Raw genomic sequence first — 19575 nt, forward strand, 5'->3', positions numbered from 1 at the left:
ATCTGGCTTGTTTCCAGTTTGGGGCTATTACAAATAAAGCTGCTATGAACATCCACATACAGGTTTTCATGTGAAAATAAACATGCAGGAGGGCAACTGCAGGGTCGTATGGGAAGTACGTATTTAGTTTTATAAGAAACTGCGAAACTATTTTCCAGAGTAGTACAGTAGTGACTCCTCTCTTGTTATTCTTTTTCATAATTGTTTTAGCTCTTCTAGGTCCTTGGCCTTTCCATGCAAATTTTAAAATAATGTTGTCTATGTCTTCAAAAACTTTGCAGGGCTTTTGACAGGAACTGCATTAAATCTATGGATCAACTTGAGAAGAAGTGACATGTGTACTATGTTCCAATTCATGAATATGATTTGTCTCTCCATTCATTTAAGTCTCCTCTAATTTCCTTCATTAGCATTTTGCATTTTTCAGCATAAATTATTTTGTTATGTTTTGTTAGATGTATACATTTTCTTTCGCATGACTGTAAATATTATTGTGTTTTTAATTTCAGTCTCCAGATGTCTGTTAATATATACAGATGCAATTGATTTTTATGTGTTGATCTTATATCCTGTGATCCTGCTGAATTCACTTACTGTTTCTAGGAATTTTTCTGTAGATAGATACCTTGAGATTTTCAACGTAGGCAATCATGTCATCTGCAGATTGAGATAGTTTTATTTCCTCCTTTACAATCTGTATGCCTTTCAGTACTATGCCAAATAAGAGTGGTGAGTGTACATCCTTGCCTTGTTTCCAAACTTAGGATGAAAGCATTCAGTCTTTCACCATTAAGTATGATGTTAGCCGTAGCTTTTTGTAGATGCTCTTTATGAAGTTGAGAATGTTCCCCTCTATTCCTAGTTTACTGAGAGCCAGCAAAGAGTAATATTTTAATGTAGGAAAAATAACAGATTTATAAAAAGAACTCTAGCTTGCTGCATACTCATATGCATGAGGACACTTCTCATAACTCCACAAATGAATAATATCCATTAAATGCTGAACTGTAAATTGTAAAGTGTATACAGATTTTCTGTTTACATCCCAAAAAGCTTATACACACTGAGTCTAAATCCAGATCTTTGCACTGTATTAATATAGAGCCATGTTTTATATAATTTAGCTTTCAATGATATCTCCTGCATATTAATTTAGCAAATAATAAACTAATGAAGAGACTGAATATTTCATCTTTGAAACAGTTTGTCTATAAACTAGGAAGCATCTAATACAGGGGTTTTCAGTTCCAGAGCTGTAACATCCCAGGAAGCCTCTGAATCTCAAGTGAGGTGACAAAGTTTTCAATACCAAATTTAGTTAATTTTAACTTGAAAATAAACTTTAAAAATTTAGTGAAGTAGAAAGACATAAACAATTGCAGGGTTTTACAACAACTGAAAAGTTCTGTCCACAATCTAAGAAACGGTTTTCCCATTTTAGAGTTTCTATAATGAAGAAACCTTTAAAGCATACTTTAGTTTTGTTTTTTAAAGCAGAGTAAGGTCTTTTCCAATACTTCTTTGAAAAAAAGAAACCCTCATCTGCCCAGAAATTCACCTGGAGGCTTACGACAAGGGTCCCCTACAGGGCTAGCAGCAAGGTCCCCCAACAGTTTCAGCAGAGCCTGAGCTCTCCAGAGCAACAGCATGACGTGTGCATGACTCCAGCAGGGACAGGTCCATCCCCTGCCTGACCTTCCATCATCTAAACTGATGTAATTAGCAGTGACAATGGGTTTTCCACCCTGTACACTGCTGCACTGCAATCTCTACCACAGGAATTCCAAAGACTGTGATGAGATTCCAGGATTTTTCAGAGAGATCATTTTCTATCTTTCCTTTCTAACTAGGTGAAGTCAACTTAATATACATTCTTGAAAGCCAACACAGGCAACTGGAATCAACAGCTCACTGAGCAAGATCTAGCTCTCCTTCTCCCCCCAAATCCCTAGATCTGATCGCAAAGGTAGATGGCACATGGGATCAGACTGAAAGATGAAACCGGCTGGTAGGAGCGTCTGTGGTGCTCCTTTCTAGAAGACACAGTCTGGAAACAGGAAGAAATTGCACCAAGACAACCATGAGAAGGATGAATCAATATCTCTCACCCCGTAACTCACCAAGCATGAACAAGCAGGTATTTGTTCTCGGTGGGAGGAGTGAATGTGGGCACCAGGGGCAGAGGTGTACTGACAGTCTGTCAAATAGTAAGACCAGACACCAGGCCACACTCTGCTCCTCTCCCACATACACTGGAGGCTACTCAGACATTATATTCACAGACAGACTATTAGGGAATCTCAAAAAGAGAGATAAACACACAACTAACAATCCCCAAGCACCTACGAAACATGGGCAGCATGAGAGAGGAACCAAGTGCATCAAACAGAAGAATTACTACCCAAGAAAAATCATTTAATGGAGCATTTCCAGAAGTGTGAAGCTATGCTTCACAGGATAAATGAAATGTATAGCCCAACAAAGAAAATAAAATTAAATTCACATCAGACTTCACCCTGGCAACTTTAGAAACAAAAGGTGACAGGAAAGTATCTTCAAAGTTGGGAAGAAAATGATTCTCAATATGTATTTCTATACGCAGCCAAAGTACAATTCAAATGTGATGACATTTTTAGGCAAAGACTTGACAAACTTCTCACAAATCATCTCTAAAAAATTACAAACAAAACAAAAATAATCTAAGTGAAAGACAGAAAGGTGAAGACTCAGGGGTAAACCAAGAAATCAGTAAAATTAAGTCCAAAATTAAATATTTTTATAAATAAATAAAAGCAAATAAAAAATCTTTTACTCAAAGGAAAGTGAAAGCAAACTATAGTTGTTTGTATGGTAGAGGGAATGATACAAATATCAATTAACTCCAGACATTAAGAGTAGACACTAATACAAAGAAACGGATTGCACATCTTGCAAACCACTGAAGGAGGAGCAAAGAAAACTTGAATAACCCAACAAAATATGGAAAAAGGTAATAATAAGGCAAATGAAAAACACAAAATAAGACAGCACAAGTAAGTCCAAACATTCCAGTCAAAACAAATATGAATGGATTAAATTCACCTATTAAAAGTCTGACTCACAGATTACAGACACAAAATCCAGCTACATATTATTTAAGAAAGATAAATCTAAAACAAAATGACGAGTAGGATCGAAGGCAATAAGCAAATAAGTGCAGTTTCACATTGCTAAAAGCTATAGCCCACCATGTAAAATAAATTATATAAACGTTTATATACCTAACACAGCTTGAAAATAACATGTACTAAGCAAAAACTGACTAAAATACAAACTTCACAGATAAAAGTAGGAGACTAGCATAATTCTCTCGAAAATAACAGATTAGAAAACATAATGACACAAAGGAACAAATTACATAATTAACAATCTTAATTATTTATAAAAATTCTGTACATACTAAAAATTTTAATCATACAGGGAATAATAACCAAAAATTACTATGTATTAAACCACATAGAAAATCTAAAAATATTCCCAAAGTAGAAACCAATGAGGCATATCTATTGACTGTAATGTACTAAAATTAGAAGTTAAAACCAAATGGTTAAAAGGAAAAATAAATGTATCCACTCTGAATTTTTAAAAAACAAAAAAACTAAACAAGAAACAAAGCAGAGGGCTTCCCTGGTGGCACAGTGGTTGCGAGTCCGCCTGCCGATGCAGGGGACATGGGTTTGTGCCCGGTCTGGGAAGATCCCACATGCCGCGGAGTGGCTGGGCCCATGAGCCATGGCCGCTGAGCCTGCGCGTCCGAAGCCTGTGCTCCACAATGGGAGAGGCCACACAGTGAGAGGCCCGCGTACCGCAAAAAAAAAAAAAAAGCAGAGAAGATAAAGTTTAGCAATGAACAACAATGACTGCAGAGTGAAACCCCTGGGATGTTACCAGAGATGGAGGGAGAAGGCAACATACAGCCTTAGATGTAAATATTTTGTTAGAAATCAGCTTTCAATTCAAGATGCTAAAAAAGAAAACAAAAAGAAAACTCAAAGGTCCTAGAAAGAATTAATAAAAATGAAAGAAAAAGTAATGATATAGAAAACAAACAGTATAGTTAAATAAAATCAAAATCTGATTCTTTGAAAATAATAATAAAATACACAATTTCTGAACTAAGTTTCAATGTTGAGGACCAGTGTACTCAAAAAAATACTTACCTATAAAATTGAACCGAAGTTGTTTTATTTAGTAACATCTGATAATTTAATTAAATGACAGATTCTAATATTTATTCCCAACTAATTTTGCTAAATATCTGTGAAAAATCACTGATTTTGGCATAAAAAACTAATACTACATTAACAGAGAGATAACTTTCCATTTGTTTTTTAAAGCAATTCTGTAGTAAATTCAATCACACAATTACACAGAATGTATGGAAATAAATACAAATAAAGAAAATGAACTCCACCCAATTCTACTGCACCAACATAAGTTAACCATTTATCAGACTGGTGATTATCCTTCTAAACGATTTTCTTTTCCTTTTTAAAAACTTGTTTAAAGTTCTATTATGCACTATTTATGATATAAGGGGAGAAAAAAAGAATATTACAATGCACACCTGCATATTCACTACTCAACTTAGGAAATAAACATCGCCAATACAGAAACCCTCTAGATATGCCTGCCCCTTAGAAGTAACTATTTTGATCTCATTGTGTTCTTCATACTTTACTGCATGTGCATGGACCCCTAAACAATATATCATACTGCTCTGTATGTTTTAAACTTTCATATAAATGTTATAATACTGTATGTATTCTGCACTCATTTTTTCACTTAAACAAGTTTGTGAACTCCAGCCATGCTGACATGGTTTATTAATTTTCACCAAGCTATAGTTTCACCATATGAATAATGAACAATTTATTCTCCTGCTGATGAACAGTCAATGCTGCTAAAAACATTCTTTGAAGATCTCTTGCGTACATAGGAAGCAGAACTGCTGGGTCTCAGGATGTGTACATCTTTAACTTTACCAGGTATTGACAAACTGTCATCTACAAAGTACAAGAGGTCCTGATGTTCTATAGTCTTATCTACACTTGGTTTTGTCGGACTTTAGTTTTTCTCAATGTGAAAAGTAATAAAATATCTTATTGTGGTTTTAATTTGCCTTTCCCTGATTATTACTGAGGTTGAACATCCTTTTCATGTTGAGACATTTATGTTTCCTCTTCTGCATATTCTGGGCCTCATTTTCAGATTAGAGCCTCTCCACTAATCAAAAACCTCTGCCTCAAATATTCTAATGAAAGACTTTAGTGAAGCCTGGTTATCTGTAGTGTGCAGAAACCATTTTTAACCCTTTCTTTTCCATAACACATAGTCTAACATGAAAAACAATGTCTTGGTGTACAGAGTATTCAGTGTGAGAGCAGCACTCTTCAATGTGTGTCTTTAATCTTCTATAACCTGCATTTTAAATGATCAGAATGCAAATGGAAGGCTCATATCTATGTGCATGTAATATTAGGGTACATTTTTCCAAGACTAAACCTAAAATTTTAAAAGCTGACCACACCTTCAGATTAACAAATCCTTAAAAATTGAAAGTAAATTCCTAAATGACCTTCAAAACAGATATGAACCCAGGGGACAAAGTTGACACAAACTGAAAACCAATAAACCCTTCTACCACAACTAAATAACTCATGACAAGTGAGCGAGAGTGTGAAAATGTGCTGGAGTGAAGGGAGAGGGTCAGTGGGAATGCCAAATGCTACCACTATTCTGGAATCCACCACACAGCAGGCACTCTGTGTATCAATTTCCTATTCTGTACAACGAGAGGGACAATAACCACCACACAGTCACTGTGAAAAGTAAACAAGATAACATACGATACCTGTATCTAATTCTATTTTATGGATGAGGAAATGAAGCAGAGAGAGGTCAAGTATACTGTTCAAGGTCACAATAAATGATTCCAATGTCCCAGTTCTTCACACTGCACTGTCATAGTCACAGTACCTGTCTAATATGGGTCTCATGACTGTTAAAAAGTATTCACAGGAAGGAGATGACTAGAAGTATCTCAGAAGACAGGAAAAGTACTCAGACCTTAAAAAAAATTAAAACGGGCAGATGAGAGATACCTTAGCAACTTACTCATTTTCCTTTGTGCTGACAAATACACTTTAGACATTAGCCATCTAAAAGGTAAAATAAACTCACTGCCAGCTTTAGAGAAACATGGCATTCGTGAAACCCAATCTGTTAACTAAGACCCATTTAACAGAAATTCTCTTAGAAATTATTTTGATACCAACAACAACAGATCTGACCAACTACACTCTAGCCAGGAGAATTCAAGAGGGCAGATACTGGAAGGTTACCTACCTACCGCAGGTGCATCATACTCATCACCAAGCAGAATTTCTGGTGCAGAATATGCAAGAGATCCACAGCTTGTAGTGAGCTTCTTCCCTGGTTGAAACTTGTTGCTGAAACCAAAGTCTGTCAACTTTACAAGACCCTGTTTTTCAAAGAAGACCACGTTCTCGGGTTTTAAGTCTCTGTGAACCACATGGAGTTTATGGCAATAAGATATGGCATGAACTATCTGAGCAAAGTACTTCTTGGCCAAGTCTTCATTAAGTCCCTCCTCGTGCTTCATTATGTAATCGAACATGTCTCCTCCATCTCCAAGTTCTAGAATAAGATATAGTTTGGTCTGGGTGTCAATAACTTCATAAAGGCGTACAATGTTGGGATGCTGCACTAGTTTCATGCATCTCACTTCTTGGAAAAGATGACCAGTGGCTAGACTGTCCAATTTTGTCTTGTCAATAACTTTTACTGCCACTTTTTCACCTGTAAAGACATGCCTGGCAAGTTTAACCACTGCAAAATGACCTCGACCCAAGGTTTTATCCAGATCATACAATCCAGCAATCTTCCCATCATACCCTCGCTTGAATCCTGCCATGCTGGTCCAACGGAAGAAAAAATATTTAGACTGTTTAAAATGGATCTTCTCATATATCTGGTGAAAATAAGGAATTCATTTTCAATGTCGCCATGGACATCTACAAAAATAAGAGAAATAAAATTAAGTTTTCTGTGACTTTTCCTTTTATAGCTTCATTTGTCTTTAAATTTTAAGAGAAGCTTGAAATAAATATACTGAGACATAAAATGAGTCAGGGGCATTTATAACAACCTATTTACATATTTAGGATTTACTTTATAAAGCTTGATAATTTAAATACCATTTCATTTTGCAAACTGATAAAAAGTTAGTTTGTTGAAACAATTTTTTGGTGATGTCAGAAATAAGAAAACTGGCAAGTTTGATAAGATGTGTTTGAAAAGAATATTTTCCAAAAGTAATTTCTATTACTGTCTTAAAAAAGAAGTCAGGGATTGACAAGAAAGGGAAAACAAAGAATATACACTTGGACAGAAACCAACAACTTTTTCCTATTATTCCAAATTAGCACTATTTCCTTTAAAATCTCTTCAATAAAGGCTTCTCTAACTCTCCCAGGTGGTATTACCTTGCCTTCTCTTCTCTGCATCTCCAAAGCACCATGGGACACCTCCATCCCAGGCGGTCTTATTCTATAGGTTTTTGTATACACCACCTTTATCCTGAGACTGCAAGGTTCCTGAGGGGTCTATGGTTCTATCAATATTTTTTACTTCTACCCTCCCCTAATGCCTAGAACAGTGTTTTACATACAGCAGGTAATTAAAATTTTGTTAAATTTTGAAATGCAACTTTTTTTCAAAATGTTTACAAGGCAATGATTTGCTCTTGCATCACTAGTGCTTAGAACAGTAAGTGGCACACAGTAGGTGCTTATTATTTGCTGACTGACTGATACTCACTCTTCGTGCTTATCAGTTATGCTTATCTTTATTACGGTTTTCCAACTCTCAAACAAAACCTACTATGATCTGCTTATATTTCAAGAACAGACAAGCATGCATTTAAACCATTTAACTGTTAAAGACCATTTGGCTTTAAAGACCTCATTTCATACGGAATTTAAAATTCTCATCCTTTATAGTGTAAACCTTAAAATATAGAAATAGGTTCTTATAAATGACCCTGACTCAGAAAAATTTTTAAATATATATAATTATACAAGTTAAGACATCACTTTAAATCTCACATACTGAACTCCCACTATTATTTTTTCTGACCAAAACTTAATAGAATTAAATAACAAAATCCAATGAAAAATACAGCCATCTCCCAAGACTAAATCTTTCCTATTAGTGCACATTCATCCCTTCAGTGAAGCCTTTTCTAATGCTCCTGGTATACAGTTTCACATTTTCAGTTGCTTTTTGTTAAGAACAGTACTTACAGCATTTACTCCACTTTGGTGAAAATATCCCAAAAAACTAAACTGTACATAAAATAAGGTAGTTTTTCTTTTTAAGCACTAGCATTAAATATCTTTAAATCTCATTTTCGCTTAAAAGAACAGAAGAAAAGCTAACATTTACTGAAGACCTACTATATGTATTTGTACAAAATGAATCAAATTGGATTGTGTCATTGGATCTTAACAATCCTAAGAGGTCAGTATTATTTCCATTTTATAGCCAAAAAACACTTGTGTTCCAGGTACATGCTAAAGCTAAGGTTCAAACTGAATTCTTATTTCAAAGCATACACCTCTTAGAAACATTTGGCCACTCTTAACAATATTATATTTAGGATAATAATATCTTAAGACTTAAAATACTATAAAAGAGGCATAGTCATTCTCCCATGCAAACTGAAATGATCTGAATCACGTATCTGGGGCCCCCTCAAGCTTTTCTGTAATTGTAAATTACCCTCAGAGTAATTCTGAGTGATTTGTTTTTTTAATTGTAAATTGCCCTCAGAGATAGGATTATCAGTCTCATTTTGAGGCACAAAAATAATGAGTAACTTGGCCTAGGCTATAGGGCCAGTGTGTAAAAGAGGTGGGATTTGAACCCAAGGCTATCTTGACACCAAAATCTGTGCTTTTAACCACTATGCTACACTGTTTCTGCATTAATTTCAGAAACAAAATCCTATTAAGATTTTTTAAAATAAGAAACCCATACTATCTATGTACAGGTGCTGGAGAAAAAGCAAATTTCTTCTATACTATGTATTATCCTTGTCATCTGAGCTAATAATTTTTATAAGATTAACAGGAAAATCCAAGTGGAAAAGTCTTGCTTTATTTGGACAGTAGTTCCCCAAAAGAAAGTTTAATTCAGGCATGTCTAATTTTCAAATATAGAAACTCTAAGCTAACTCCAGGGGGCAGAAAACTATCTTTAAATCTTTAACTTCAATTAATTATAATGGCGGTAATTACTCTTAAAATTCTACCCAAGTCTATGTTTCTATTGTATGAGTTTGCAAATGCAACTTTCGCTTTCAAAGCAAACTTCTTCAGGCTGCCCCCAAATTACCTAATATTTTTTTTTCATCTATCACTTTAGTTTAGATGTATTCTACAGTGGCATATAAATCAGACTTTACAAGTAAATCTGAGATTGTCTGAATTTTAACTTAATTCATTTTTTTTACAGATTTTTTTTATTACAAAAGTAATAAATGAATATACAGATGAGGGAAAAAGTCTTTTTTCAGGGTCTTGAACACCCAGAGATAATCACTATTCACACACTGTCATTTCTCCTCCTAGTACTGTGTTAGCAAAAGGGCACAATGAAATAATTTTTAATCTACTAGCAAGTTCAAAGGGAAGAATCTTATAGGGTCCTTTTTTAAAAATTTATTTATTTATTTTTGGCTGAGTTGGGTCTTTGTTGCTGTGCACAGGCTTTCTCTAGTTGCGGCGAGTGGGGGCTACTCTTCGTTGCGGTGTGCAGGCTTCTCATTGCAGTGGCTTCTCTTGTTGCAAAGGACAGGCTCTAGGCGTGTGGGCTTCAGTAGTTGCAGCACGTGGGCTCAGTAGTTGTGGCTCACGGGCTCTAGAGCACAGGCTCAGTAGTTGTGGCACACGGGCTTAGTTGCTCCGCGGCATGTGGGATCTTCCCGGACCAGGGCTCGAACCCGTGTTCCCTGCATTGGCAGGCGGATTCTTAACCACTGCACCACCAGGGAAGCCCTAGGGTCTCTTCTTAATGACAAGACTACCCTGTAATGAAATGATACTCTCACTATCAAAGAATTTACTTTTTTTGGTACTTTTCTGGGTACACATATCCCTTGCTCACTGCCTATGAAACTACAATTGTATACCTCAAAACAGGAAGTTACGTATAACTGAAAGTTGGGAGGAAAAATATCCTTGTTATTGAACATCTTTTTGAATACACTGTTTAACCCTCCTATCGAGTATATTTTGAGTTAGCACAGGAAATAATTAAATCATTTTTTGACCTTGGAGGATCTTGCAGTGCCTGAAAATCATTTTGAACACCACTGGAAAATGTTAAGATGTGGGTTATATAAAGCAGAGGTGGCTCTGCACCAGCTCCAAGACATACCCTGCCGACTGCATACTGAATAATCCTTGTTATTACTGTGTTTCGTTAGGTGCTTCTTTCTCCTAAAAGAAAACACAAAAAAGATTTTAGTTTAGTTCTACTTAACTTTGCTTAAAGTTAAAATATAAACCCTCAGGCTGGATCCAGACGAACATATAAAAATGGTAAATTTGTCTTCCATGACCCAGTCTCCCATTTTCTCTCCTCTATGGATTGCAACCCGTTCAAGGAATCTTTAATCAACAGGAATGTCACAGTGAACAGATACATGGAGACTCGTCCAGGTAGGCAGGTCAGAAGGATTACTGCACTGGTAGAAGGAGGAAATTATAATAACGAACAACAGTAAAGTCGCCATTTTTAAATGCCTCTTGGGTAACGAGCACGAATCCTCACTGCACCGAATCCTCACTAGGAGCCTGCAAGGTAGGTACAAGGAGGCTCAACCTGCCCTGTAAGCAGCAGTCTGCAGCTCCTAGCCTGCTCAGCCTGGCTTGGGAGCCCCACTTGCCTGCAGGATGCCCTCTGGCCTCATGAAACCCCCACTCCAACAGCCAAGGAGGGCAACCTTCCCAACACACCATCCTCTAGCAGGGCAGCAGAAATCAACACAAGCACCAGAGAACACACAACACAAAACACCTTTGCATGGAGGCTTTCCATCTGATAGTAAAAAAGAAACTTTATGAACAAAGAGAACGTGAGAGGATCACTGATATCTAAGTTCACGGCACAGTGAGGGAATACTGACTGACTGAGGCAGCCTTGCAGGCCTTTCCTCAATGCTGAAATATCAAACAAAGTTCCAAACATTCAAACTACGCCAAGGCACTTTACACAATACACCACACAGGTGAGTTCGTCCAGGTAAGCATTAAACTCAAGCTCACAGGAGCTTGGGGGAAAGGGAGTACAAAGAGGTGGGGGAAAGCAGGAAAGGGAAAAGAAAGAAGGAAAGGTGGATGTGAAACCAAGTTTATTTCTGGGAATGAGGGGATGAAAAGAGATGGAGACACTGCTACCACACAGACGAGGCCAGCAAAGCCGTGGGCACAGGCCCACTTCTAGTGAGAAGTGAACCCTGGGATGCCTATCTGGTCCTTCAGCTCCAAGTGGGATACAGTAGCTCCTCCCATTACCCATGCCTGCTTCTCTCTTTCCAACAGCCAGTTTCACCCACAGTCTCTCTGGCCAAGCAATGCGATGGTCCCTCATGGCTGAGGACTGGTTCTGAAGGCCAATGACTGGATCTGAATCCCAGCTCACCAGCCACAAGTCACTGGACCTGAGCAAAACCTGATCTCTCTGTACCATCAGTTTCCTCATTAGAAAATGTCAGTAGCAAGAGCACCTCATAGATTGTGGTGAGGATTAATAAAGGTAGTGATTAAAATAAAGCCTGGCACAGAGTAAGCATTCAGTAAATACTAGCTACCACCACCACTATCATTGTTATACTGATGGTAATCTCCCCTCCCCAAGCAGAAATTCTTTTAGTCTTCCACTCTACTTCAAGAGACTGAATTTACTGAGCTATCGTCTCTCTTCTGTTTTCAGAAATCTTCTACTGCTTAGTTTCCTAAAATGTATTAACTTGGAAATGAGTGCGGATAAAGAAACTAATCTCTAGTTGGGTATCAAAGTCTGATGATTTTTCAATAAAGCATCCCACAAAAATCTAAGTATTTGCTTTTCAAATGATACTACGATGACATTCTATCAAGTCTATCCTTTTTAAAAGGACTAAATATTCCTTTATATTTTTCCTATCGAAGTAACCTATTCTAATAGAAAATATGGAAAATACAAAATAGGAAGTAGAGAGAATAAAGAGGCATCCACAGTCCTATCACACAAGATCAGCACTATTAATGTTTTGGTGGTTTTTCTGCAAATGTTTATATACAGCTTCTTTATTTTGTTTTATAAAGGTGTGATCATTCTATATATAACTTTATATCTTGTATTCTGCTTTTTTCACTTGACCTATTATTTTCCTTTTAGTATTTCTGCTTCAATTATGAAAGAAACATCTATGCAGTGTAAGAAAAAAATACAATCAGAACATATATATTGGCAAAAAGAGAGGAAAGTTTTTTAAAATTATCCATCAGTCTATCCTCTGTGATTATCTCTGTTAACATTTCGGACACAGCCTTCCAAATTATTTTCTATGTATAATACATGCCAGACACAAAGGTTTTAATAAAATGGGATCACACACACATAAATTGGAGGGGTGGGGGGAGCAGTGTAACCATTTTCTAAGTACTTCTCTCCACAAAACAAGTAAAGCACCACAGATTAAAAACAGACAAACAAAAAACACCTATAATTTCATCTAGGATGACCTCTCTTCGGGTTTGAGTATATATTTTTTACACCTATGCTTCTTTACAAAGCTAAGATATTGTATATGAAGTCTTATGACTACTTTTTCCTCTACTATAGGATGAATATTTTTGCATGCACTAAGTTCTTCTAAATCACTATTTTTAATGACTGCATAGCTAAGATGACATCTTTTAAACCAGCAAAAGCACTAAATTAGGCCATTCTAAAGCAGTCTTCTTATTCAGCATGTGCTCACACATGCATATAGCTAGGCAGGACCTAAATGAAACAGGCCATCCAGGAGAGGGTGTTTATAATATGGAAATCCATGTTTGAGAAACAAGTACTAGTATGTGTTGCAAGAACACACCGATGTTCTCCCAGTTTACTAAAGAGAACAGAAGCAACTGAGGCGTGCGGGTGTGGCTGGAGAAGAGGAAGGAAGTGTGGGCGGCCCTACACACATTTTGCAAGCTGCTGAAAACAGTTGTAAAACCAGCCTCTGTTAAACCTACTGTCAAGTCGGAATTCACCCTGTTATTCTTGTCAAAATTCACTTCTGGCTTTTCACTGATATCTTCACCACTGCAGTGTGGTCTGTATATCAAACAAAGGTCTCCAACTCACACCTCTCCCTAGGAGAGGTGAGGAAGAGCACACGGAGCAAACGTGGCTCCGTGGGGATACTCATTATCAACCAGTCCATGGCATGAGAAAGCCGGTCACACAAAGAGCCATGTGCAAAAGTGAGGCTACTTCTATAGCCTCTCTACACTTCGGGATATTACAAATTCCCCCCCAAACCAGACCACGAATATTCAAATACACAAAAACCTCCCAAACAAATTACATGCTTGAAAAAGAGTATCTGTGCCAATACCCTCCCTCCAGTACATACAGCTAAAAGATGAGTTTTTATAAAGCCACGCTAAAACTGCATTTAAGCTTCTTATACATGGAAATTATCTGGTATCTTTTACAAACACCAAAAAAATGAACACTGTTACTCTTACTTAGGGGAAAAAAATGAACACTGTTACTCTTACTTAGGGGAAATATCGGACTAAACGTATGTTTAGAGAAAAGCCAACTTAAGTGAAGGAACTAACACACTCTCCATGAAAATTACTGCCCTGATCTAACTGCTAAAATTTCAAAGATACCTACAACAAAAATGGTACAGGCTGGAAAGAAGACAGTAGACTCAATCCTCCAGGAACATCAACAACCTCCAGATCAAGCTTATTTTTAAACACAACCCCAGTGGCAGTCACCACTGCTGCTCCTTTCATCCAAAGTAAACAACATTCCACATTTCTAGAACAGCACTCCTCCTCCTGGGTGTTAACAATATAAGCTATAAATCAAAGATGAAGAAACCAGGGAATTCCCTGGCGGTCCAGTGGTTAGGACTCTGCGCTTCCACTGCAGGGGGCGCGGGTTCGATCCCTGGTCAGGGAACTAAGAACCCACATGCAGCGGGGCACAGCCAAAAAAGAAATTAAAAAAAAAAAAAGAAGAAGAAACCACAAACAGGTCAACACCTCCCAAGTTACGGAAGAATCCACAGTTCTTCACTGGATTGGCTGAATATTACTATGTGGGTATCAGGTAGTATCAGTCTGTAGCCACTGAATGGAATCAAGATGGAAACTACAAATTAGAAGATTTCAGTCAACCATTTATTGAGAAATGTCCCAATAGACAAAAATGTACCTCCAAATGTCTAATAAAGTATTTTTCAAGGGAAGGTAACTGCCTATTGAAGTATGTTCTGCAAGTTTTCTTCGAGGTAGTCAATTTTAATGGACTCAGGGCCACTGAGGTAACCAGGAATGCCAGGCTGAAAAGCCTGCTCCAGTCTCTTGAGGCAGTGACTGGGTTGCCAACACAGATCTATCACTTAAAGTGCTGGTTTAAGTCATCTTTATTTCCTCTAAGTAAACAAGCTATATTCCAGGACACATCAAGGAATTTTTGAATGAATTCAGGAGTCAGGCAATCCATTAACTGATGGAAAACAGCAGTTAGTATTTGTAGAAAAAAAAATCCAAGCCACAAAACCTGGAGCAGCAGCACAGATAATAAGTTCAAATTCCTAAACAGAATTGCCTCTCATTAAAGTGATGAAAAATGTTAATAAGCAGGCTTCCCTGCTGGCGCAGTGGTTGAGAGTCCGCCTGCCGATGCAGAGGAGTGGGTTCGTGCCCCGGTCCGGGAAGATCCCACGTGCCGCGGAGCGGCTGGGCCCGTGAGCCATGGCCGCTGAGCCTGCGCATCCGGAGCCTGTGCTCCGCAACGGGAGAGGCCACAACAGTGAGAGGCCCGCGTACCGCCAAAAAAACCCAAAAAAGTTAATAAGCATGTCACCACTTCTACCTGATGGTAAAGTGAGATTTAAAAAATTAGTATGGTGACAGCCCTGGTATAAAGTGCCCACATAATAAATAATGACCTAAGCACAAGTTGGTATGTAGAAATTACTCCAAAATAAATAAAGCCAACCCACAATTACTCCTTTGCCAGGAAAACAGAATATAAATTGGAAGTTATGGAGAATTTAAAAACTTAATAATCTAAATCTCTCTTCCAAAGCTTTTATTAATACTGTCAAAACTCACTTTAACTCCCTATCGTCTTTTCATCCCCCGCACTGATATTGTGACAAAGATGGTCATGAAAAAGTGGTCAAAAAAGAATGCTGGAAAAGAAGAAAAATAAATTGATCCATTAACAAAAATACTGGCACCTAACGTTTCATTGACTTTGACTTAAAAGGCAGAATCATTTGGGGATTCTCTCACACTATTGGGCCTGCAAATTACCTTTCTGAAAAGCAATTTGGCAATACCTGTATCAAGAGCCTTAAAATAATTAATATCCTCGATTTAATAATCTTATTACTAGATTTATGTCTTAAAGAAATAAAGACATGAACAAATATTTATATTCAACAATGTTCAGTGATATTCATATATGAGAGAAAAAAAAATCAGGGACTTTCCTGGCTGTCCAGTGGTTAAGATTCCACGCCCTACTGCAGGGGGTATGGGTTCGAATCCTGGTCAGGGAACTAAAACCCCACATGCCGCATGGCGTAGCCAAAAAAAAAAAAAAAGTATATCTATCTATCTATCTCAGAAATAATCAAAGGTCTACAATAAGGAAATGGTATACCCAACATTAACACTATGCTGCTATATTTTTAAGCTATTTAATCTCATGGGAAATTGTCACAATAAAATATTAAGTAAAAAAATTCACATACCAAATTTCATGGCCATAGGATCCCAATTTCTTTAAAAGCATATAACTTGTCTGCATATATACTAAAAATACCAAAATGTTAATTGGTAAAATTGTAGTTTTCTGGGGCTTCCCTGGTGGCGCAGTGGTTGAGAGTCTGCCTGCTGATGCAGGGGACACGGGTTTGTGCCCCGGTCCGGGAAGATCCCACATGCTGCGGAGCGGCTGGGCCCGTGAGCCATGGCCGCTGAGCCTGCGCATCCGGAGCCTGTGCTCCGCAACAGGAGAGGCCGCAACAGTGAGAGGCCCGTGTACCGCAAAAAAAAAAAAAAAAAAAATTGTAGTTTTCTTTCTCTTTATGCTTTTCTGTTCTTTTCAAATTTTTCACAGCAGATGTGTGCTACTTTTTAATCTAGGAAAGGCAGACATTAAAATTTTGAATTTCTGTACATAATTATTCATTCAATTCACTTTTCCATTGAGATTTATAAAGTAAACCAATTTCCCTGAAAATATACATACATATTTATGTAATCTTAACAAACAAGACATATTCAATGAAATATTCTACCACCCTTGAGGGACAAAGTATGCAATTTCTTCAGGCTGAGGAAGGAACAGGAACACTGAGTCTGTTTTTATTAGCAAACATTTGAGCCCTAATTGTGTAGAACACAACACAGTCCCTGTCCTTTAGAATCTTACAAATAAGTTATCTACATATAAAAAGACAATCAATTATACAAGTTAACGTCAGTGAGTTCCGTCAAAGGAAGAGCAGAGGATACCAAAGGCAGGATACCCAAGGACGGGGCAACCCACAGATCAGGCCTTACCCTTCACCAGGAGCAGTGAGACACCACTCCTGACAGTGGGGGAACAGGTAGCAGAGAAGTGCATATGGCTTCCGAAAGGAGAACGCCAACGTGCGTGAAGTTAGGCCGTGGGGTAGAAGTGAGATAAGTTTAATAGGGTTAGGAAGGCTGATCTTGAAAACTACCTAGTAGCTCACCATTTAGGGAACTGTGATGAACTCTTAGCTTCTCAAAATCAATGGAAAACTTGCTAGACTAAATAATTCACCACATATCTATCTCTGAATGATACTTAAGGTTAATCCAAGTGCCATTAAAGAGTTAAAAATGCACAGAAGGAGCTTCACATCACAGAGCTGATATGAGGCCTCAAAAGAAGAGAAAAACTCTAGGTTTTCAGATGCGAGCAACGTAAGAATAAGGTCATTAGAAAATTTAAACCAATTTAAAAACACTTCACTTTAAAGTTCCATAAACACCAATTTTTGTCTTGACTTACTAGATCTCTCTCATTATTACCCATACTACTTTCCTAAAAATCTATTACTAACCTAAATAAGTTTATATAGAAATGAGTCTTATAGCAAAACTACAGTTGGCCTTTCTTTCCATTGTCTCTTTTCAAGTTTTAAAAATGTCTTCTACTGCCACAACTGCCCACTGTTTTGTTTTAATGCAGGTTTCAAAAAGAGTAAACAATTCAACTACTGGGAATCTATGTATGCACTGGATTCTTTACATATGTTATATAATTTATTCCTCACAACCAAGAATACAATGGAAGTATAATACCCATTTAACAGATGAGAAAGCAGGGTCAAATAGGATAAGGACTTCCTATGCCCCAGTCCTATGCCCAAGTAAGAGCTGCCTAAATTGACTCCTGGGCCCTGCATTTTTTCCTGAAATAATACAATGCCTCCCCCTTTGACGTAGGCCTTTCTAATTTCCTGGGAAACAATAGCACTAAAATAAATCTATTTTGACATTTCTGTTTTTCCTCCAATTCTGACATGCCATGTGAGTTACCTGACCCAGCAATCAACTAAAAAGAGGAAATGCCCTAATGCCACCAAAGTGCCAAAGACTTACCTAATAAACATTATTAATTAATAATTCCAGGGACTTCCCTGGTGGTCCAGTGGCAAAGACTCCACACTCCCAATGCAGGGGGCCCGGGTTCAATCTCTGGTCAGGGAACTAGATTCCATATGCTGCAACTAAAGATCCCGCATGCCGCAACTGAGACCCAGCGCAGCCAAATAAATAAATAAATATTTAAAAAGATTCACATAACTTGTAACAGAAAGTTTTGCACAGTAAAACTTTTTTTAAAGTTAAATAAATAATACCATTAAAAACTTTTTGAAATGTTTAGAAACTGCTCTTTGAGAAAGGAAACTGCAGGCAAATAACCATTCAAAAGACAGACAGGTAATTACTGGTCATCTAAAAACTGAATGGCACCTTGAAAATAACTTCCCCTTCAGAGTTTGCATACAATTTTGTTATGGCAAGAGTCCTCCCCAGTGGCACAGAATAGCCAACACCAAGCAAGTAATTTAAGTACAATTTAGGAAGATTCTATTTTCTGCTTTAAAAAATTGGGGACTGGGCTTCCCTGGTGGCACAGTGGTTGAGAGTCCGCCTGCCGATGCAGGGGACACGGGTTCGTGCCCCGGTCCGGGAAGATCCCACATGCCGCGGAGTGCCTAGGCCCGTGAGCCATGGCCACTGAGCCTGCACGTCCAGAGCCTGTGCTCTGCAACGGGAGAGGGCACAGCAGTGAGAGGCCCACGTACTGGGGGAAAAAAAAAAAAAAAAAAAAAAAAAAATTTGGGACTTCCCTGATGGCGCGGTGGTTAACAATCCACCTGCCAATGCAGGGGACACGGGTTCGAGACCTGGTCCGGGAAGATCCCACATGCCGCAGAGCAACTAAGCCTGTGCACCACAACTACTGAGCCTGTGCTCTAGAGCCCGCGAGCCACAACTACTGAGCCCGCGTGCCGCAACTACTGAAGCCTGTGTACCTAGAGCCCGTGCTCCGCAACAAGAGAAGCCACCGCAGTGAGAAGCCCGCACACTGCAACGAAGAGTAGCCCCTGCTCGCCGCAACTAGAGAAAGCCCGCGCACAGCAACGAAGACCCAAAGCAGCCAAAAATAAATTTATTTTTTAAAAAAATTTATCCTTACCAAAGCTGCAATTTTAATGTACTTTTGCATATTACATTCTCTCCATTTGTTTCTGAAAAAGCATTTTTCTTCACAAGAGGATTAGCAAATGCTCACAGAATAGGGGAACAAAGGATAAAATCAAGCCTTGAAACTGTAGATTGAATATTCTCATTCTAAATGTCTTCTGTAGTACTCATAATGCTTTATACCAATAAAGAGAGAACTGTTTAACCTGTAGTTAAACAGTGAGAGGCCCGCGTACCACAAAAAAAAAAGAAAGAAAGAAAGAGTACCACAGGACATGGAGCCCAACAAATTACTCAACTTCTGCCAACAGGCATGTCTTTTTCTACAAAACAAAGATAATCACCACCTTGGACAGTTATTATGAAGTCAAAAGGCGATAATACATATTAGCAAGTGAGTGGGATCAAAATCACCCCAGCATTTTTTTCCCCAACTTTTCACAAATGGCTTCCGTCTCAGGAGAGTCTTATA

At 38.0% G+C, this 19575-nt stretch overlaps 1 protein-coding gene across 5 annotated transcripts in view; it reads right to left on the minus strand.

Moving 5' to 3' along the window:
• SNRK (SNF related kinase) overlaps nucleotides 1-19575 on the minus strand; it is a 61130-nt gene that overhangs the window by 36283 nt on the left and 5272 nt on the right. For 3 of the 5 annotated variants that reach the window (XM_027088311.1, XM_027088315.1, XM_027088314.1), the window contains 3 exons: nucleotides 10504-10565; nucleotides 6957-7076; nucleotides 6388-6861 (listed from right to left, as the gene is read on the minus strand). In XM_027088311.1, the coding sequence (XP_026944112.1) occupies nucleotides 6388-6861; nucleotides 6957-7076; nucleotides 10504-10565 (656 nt within the window). Of the gene's footprint in view, nucleotides 1-6387; nucleotides 7077-10503; nucleotides 10566-19575 lie in introns of all 5 variants that reach the window. The other 2 variants (XM_027088313.1, XM_027088312.1) reach the window with 1 other exon arrangement.

This window comes from Aethalodelphis obliquidens, unplaced genomic scaffold (genome assembly GCF_003676395.1).
Source record: "Aethalodelphis obliquidens isolate GAN/ISIS:26980383/991018 unplaced genomic scaffold, ASM367639v1 scaffold62, whole genome shotgun sequence".
Classification (NCBI taxonomy): domain Eukaryota; kingdom Metazoa; phylum Chordata; class Mammalia; order Artiodactyla; family Delphinidae; genus Aethalodelphis; species Aethalodelphis obliquidens.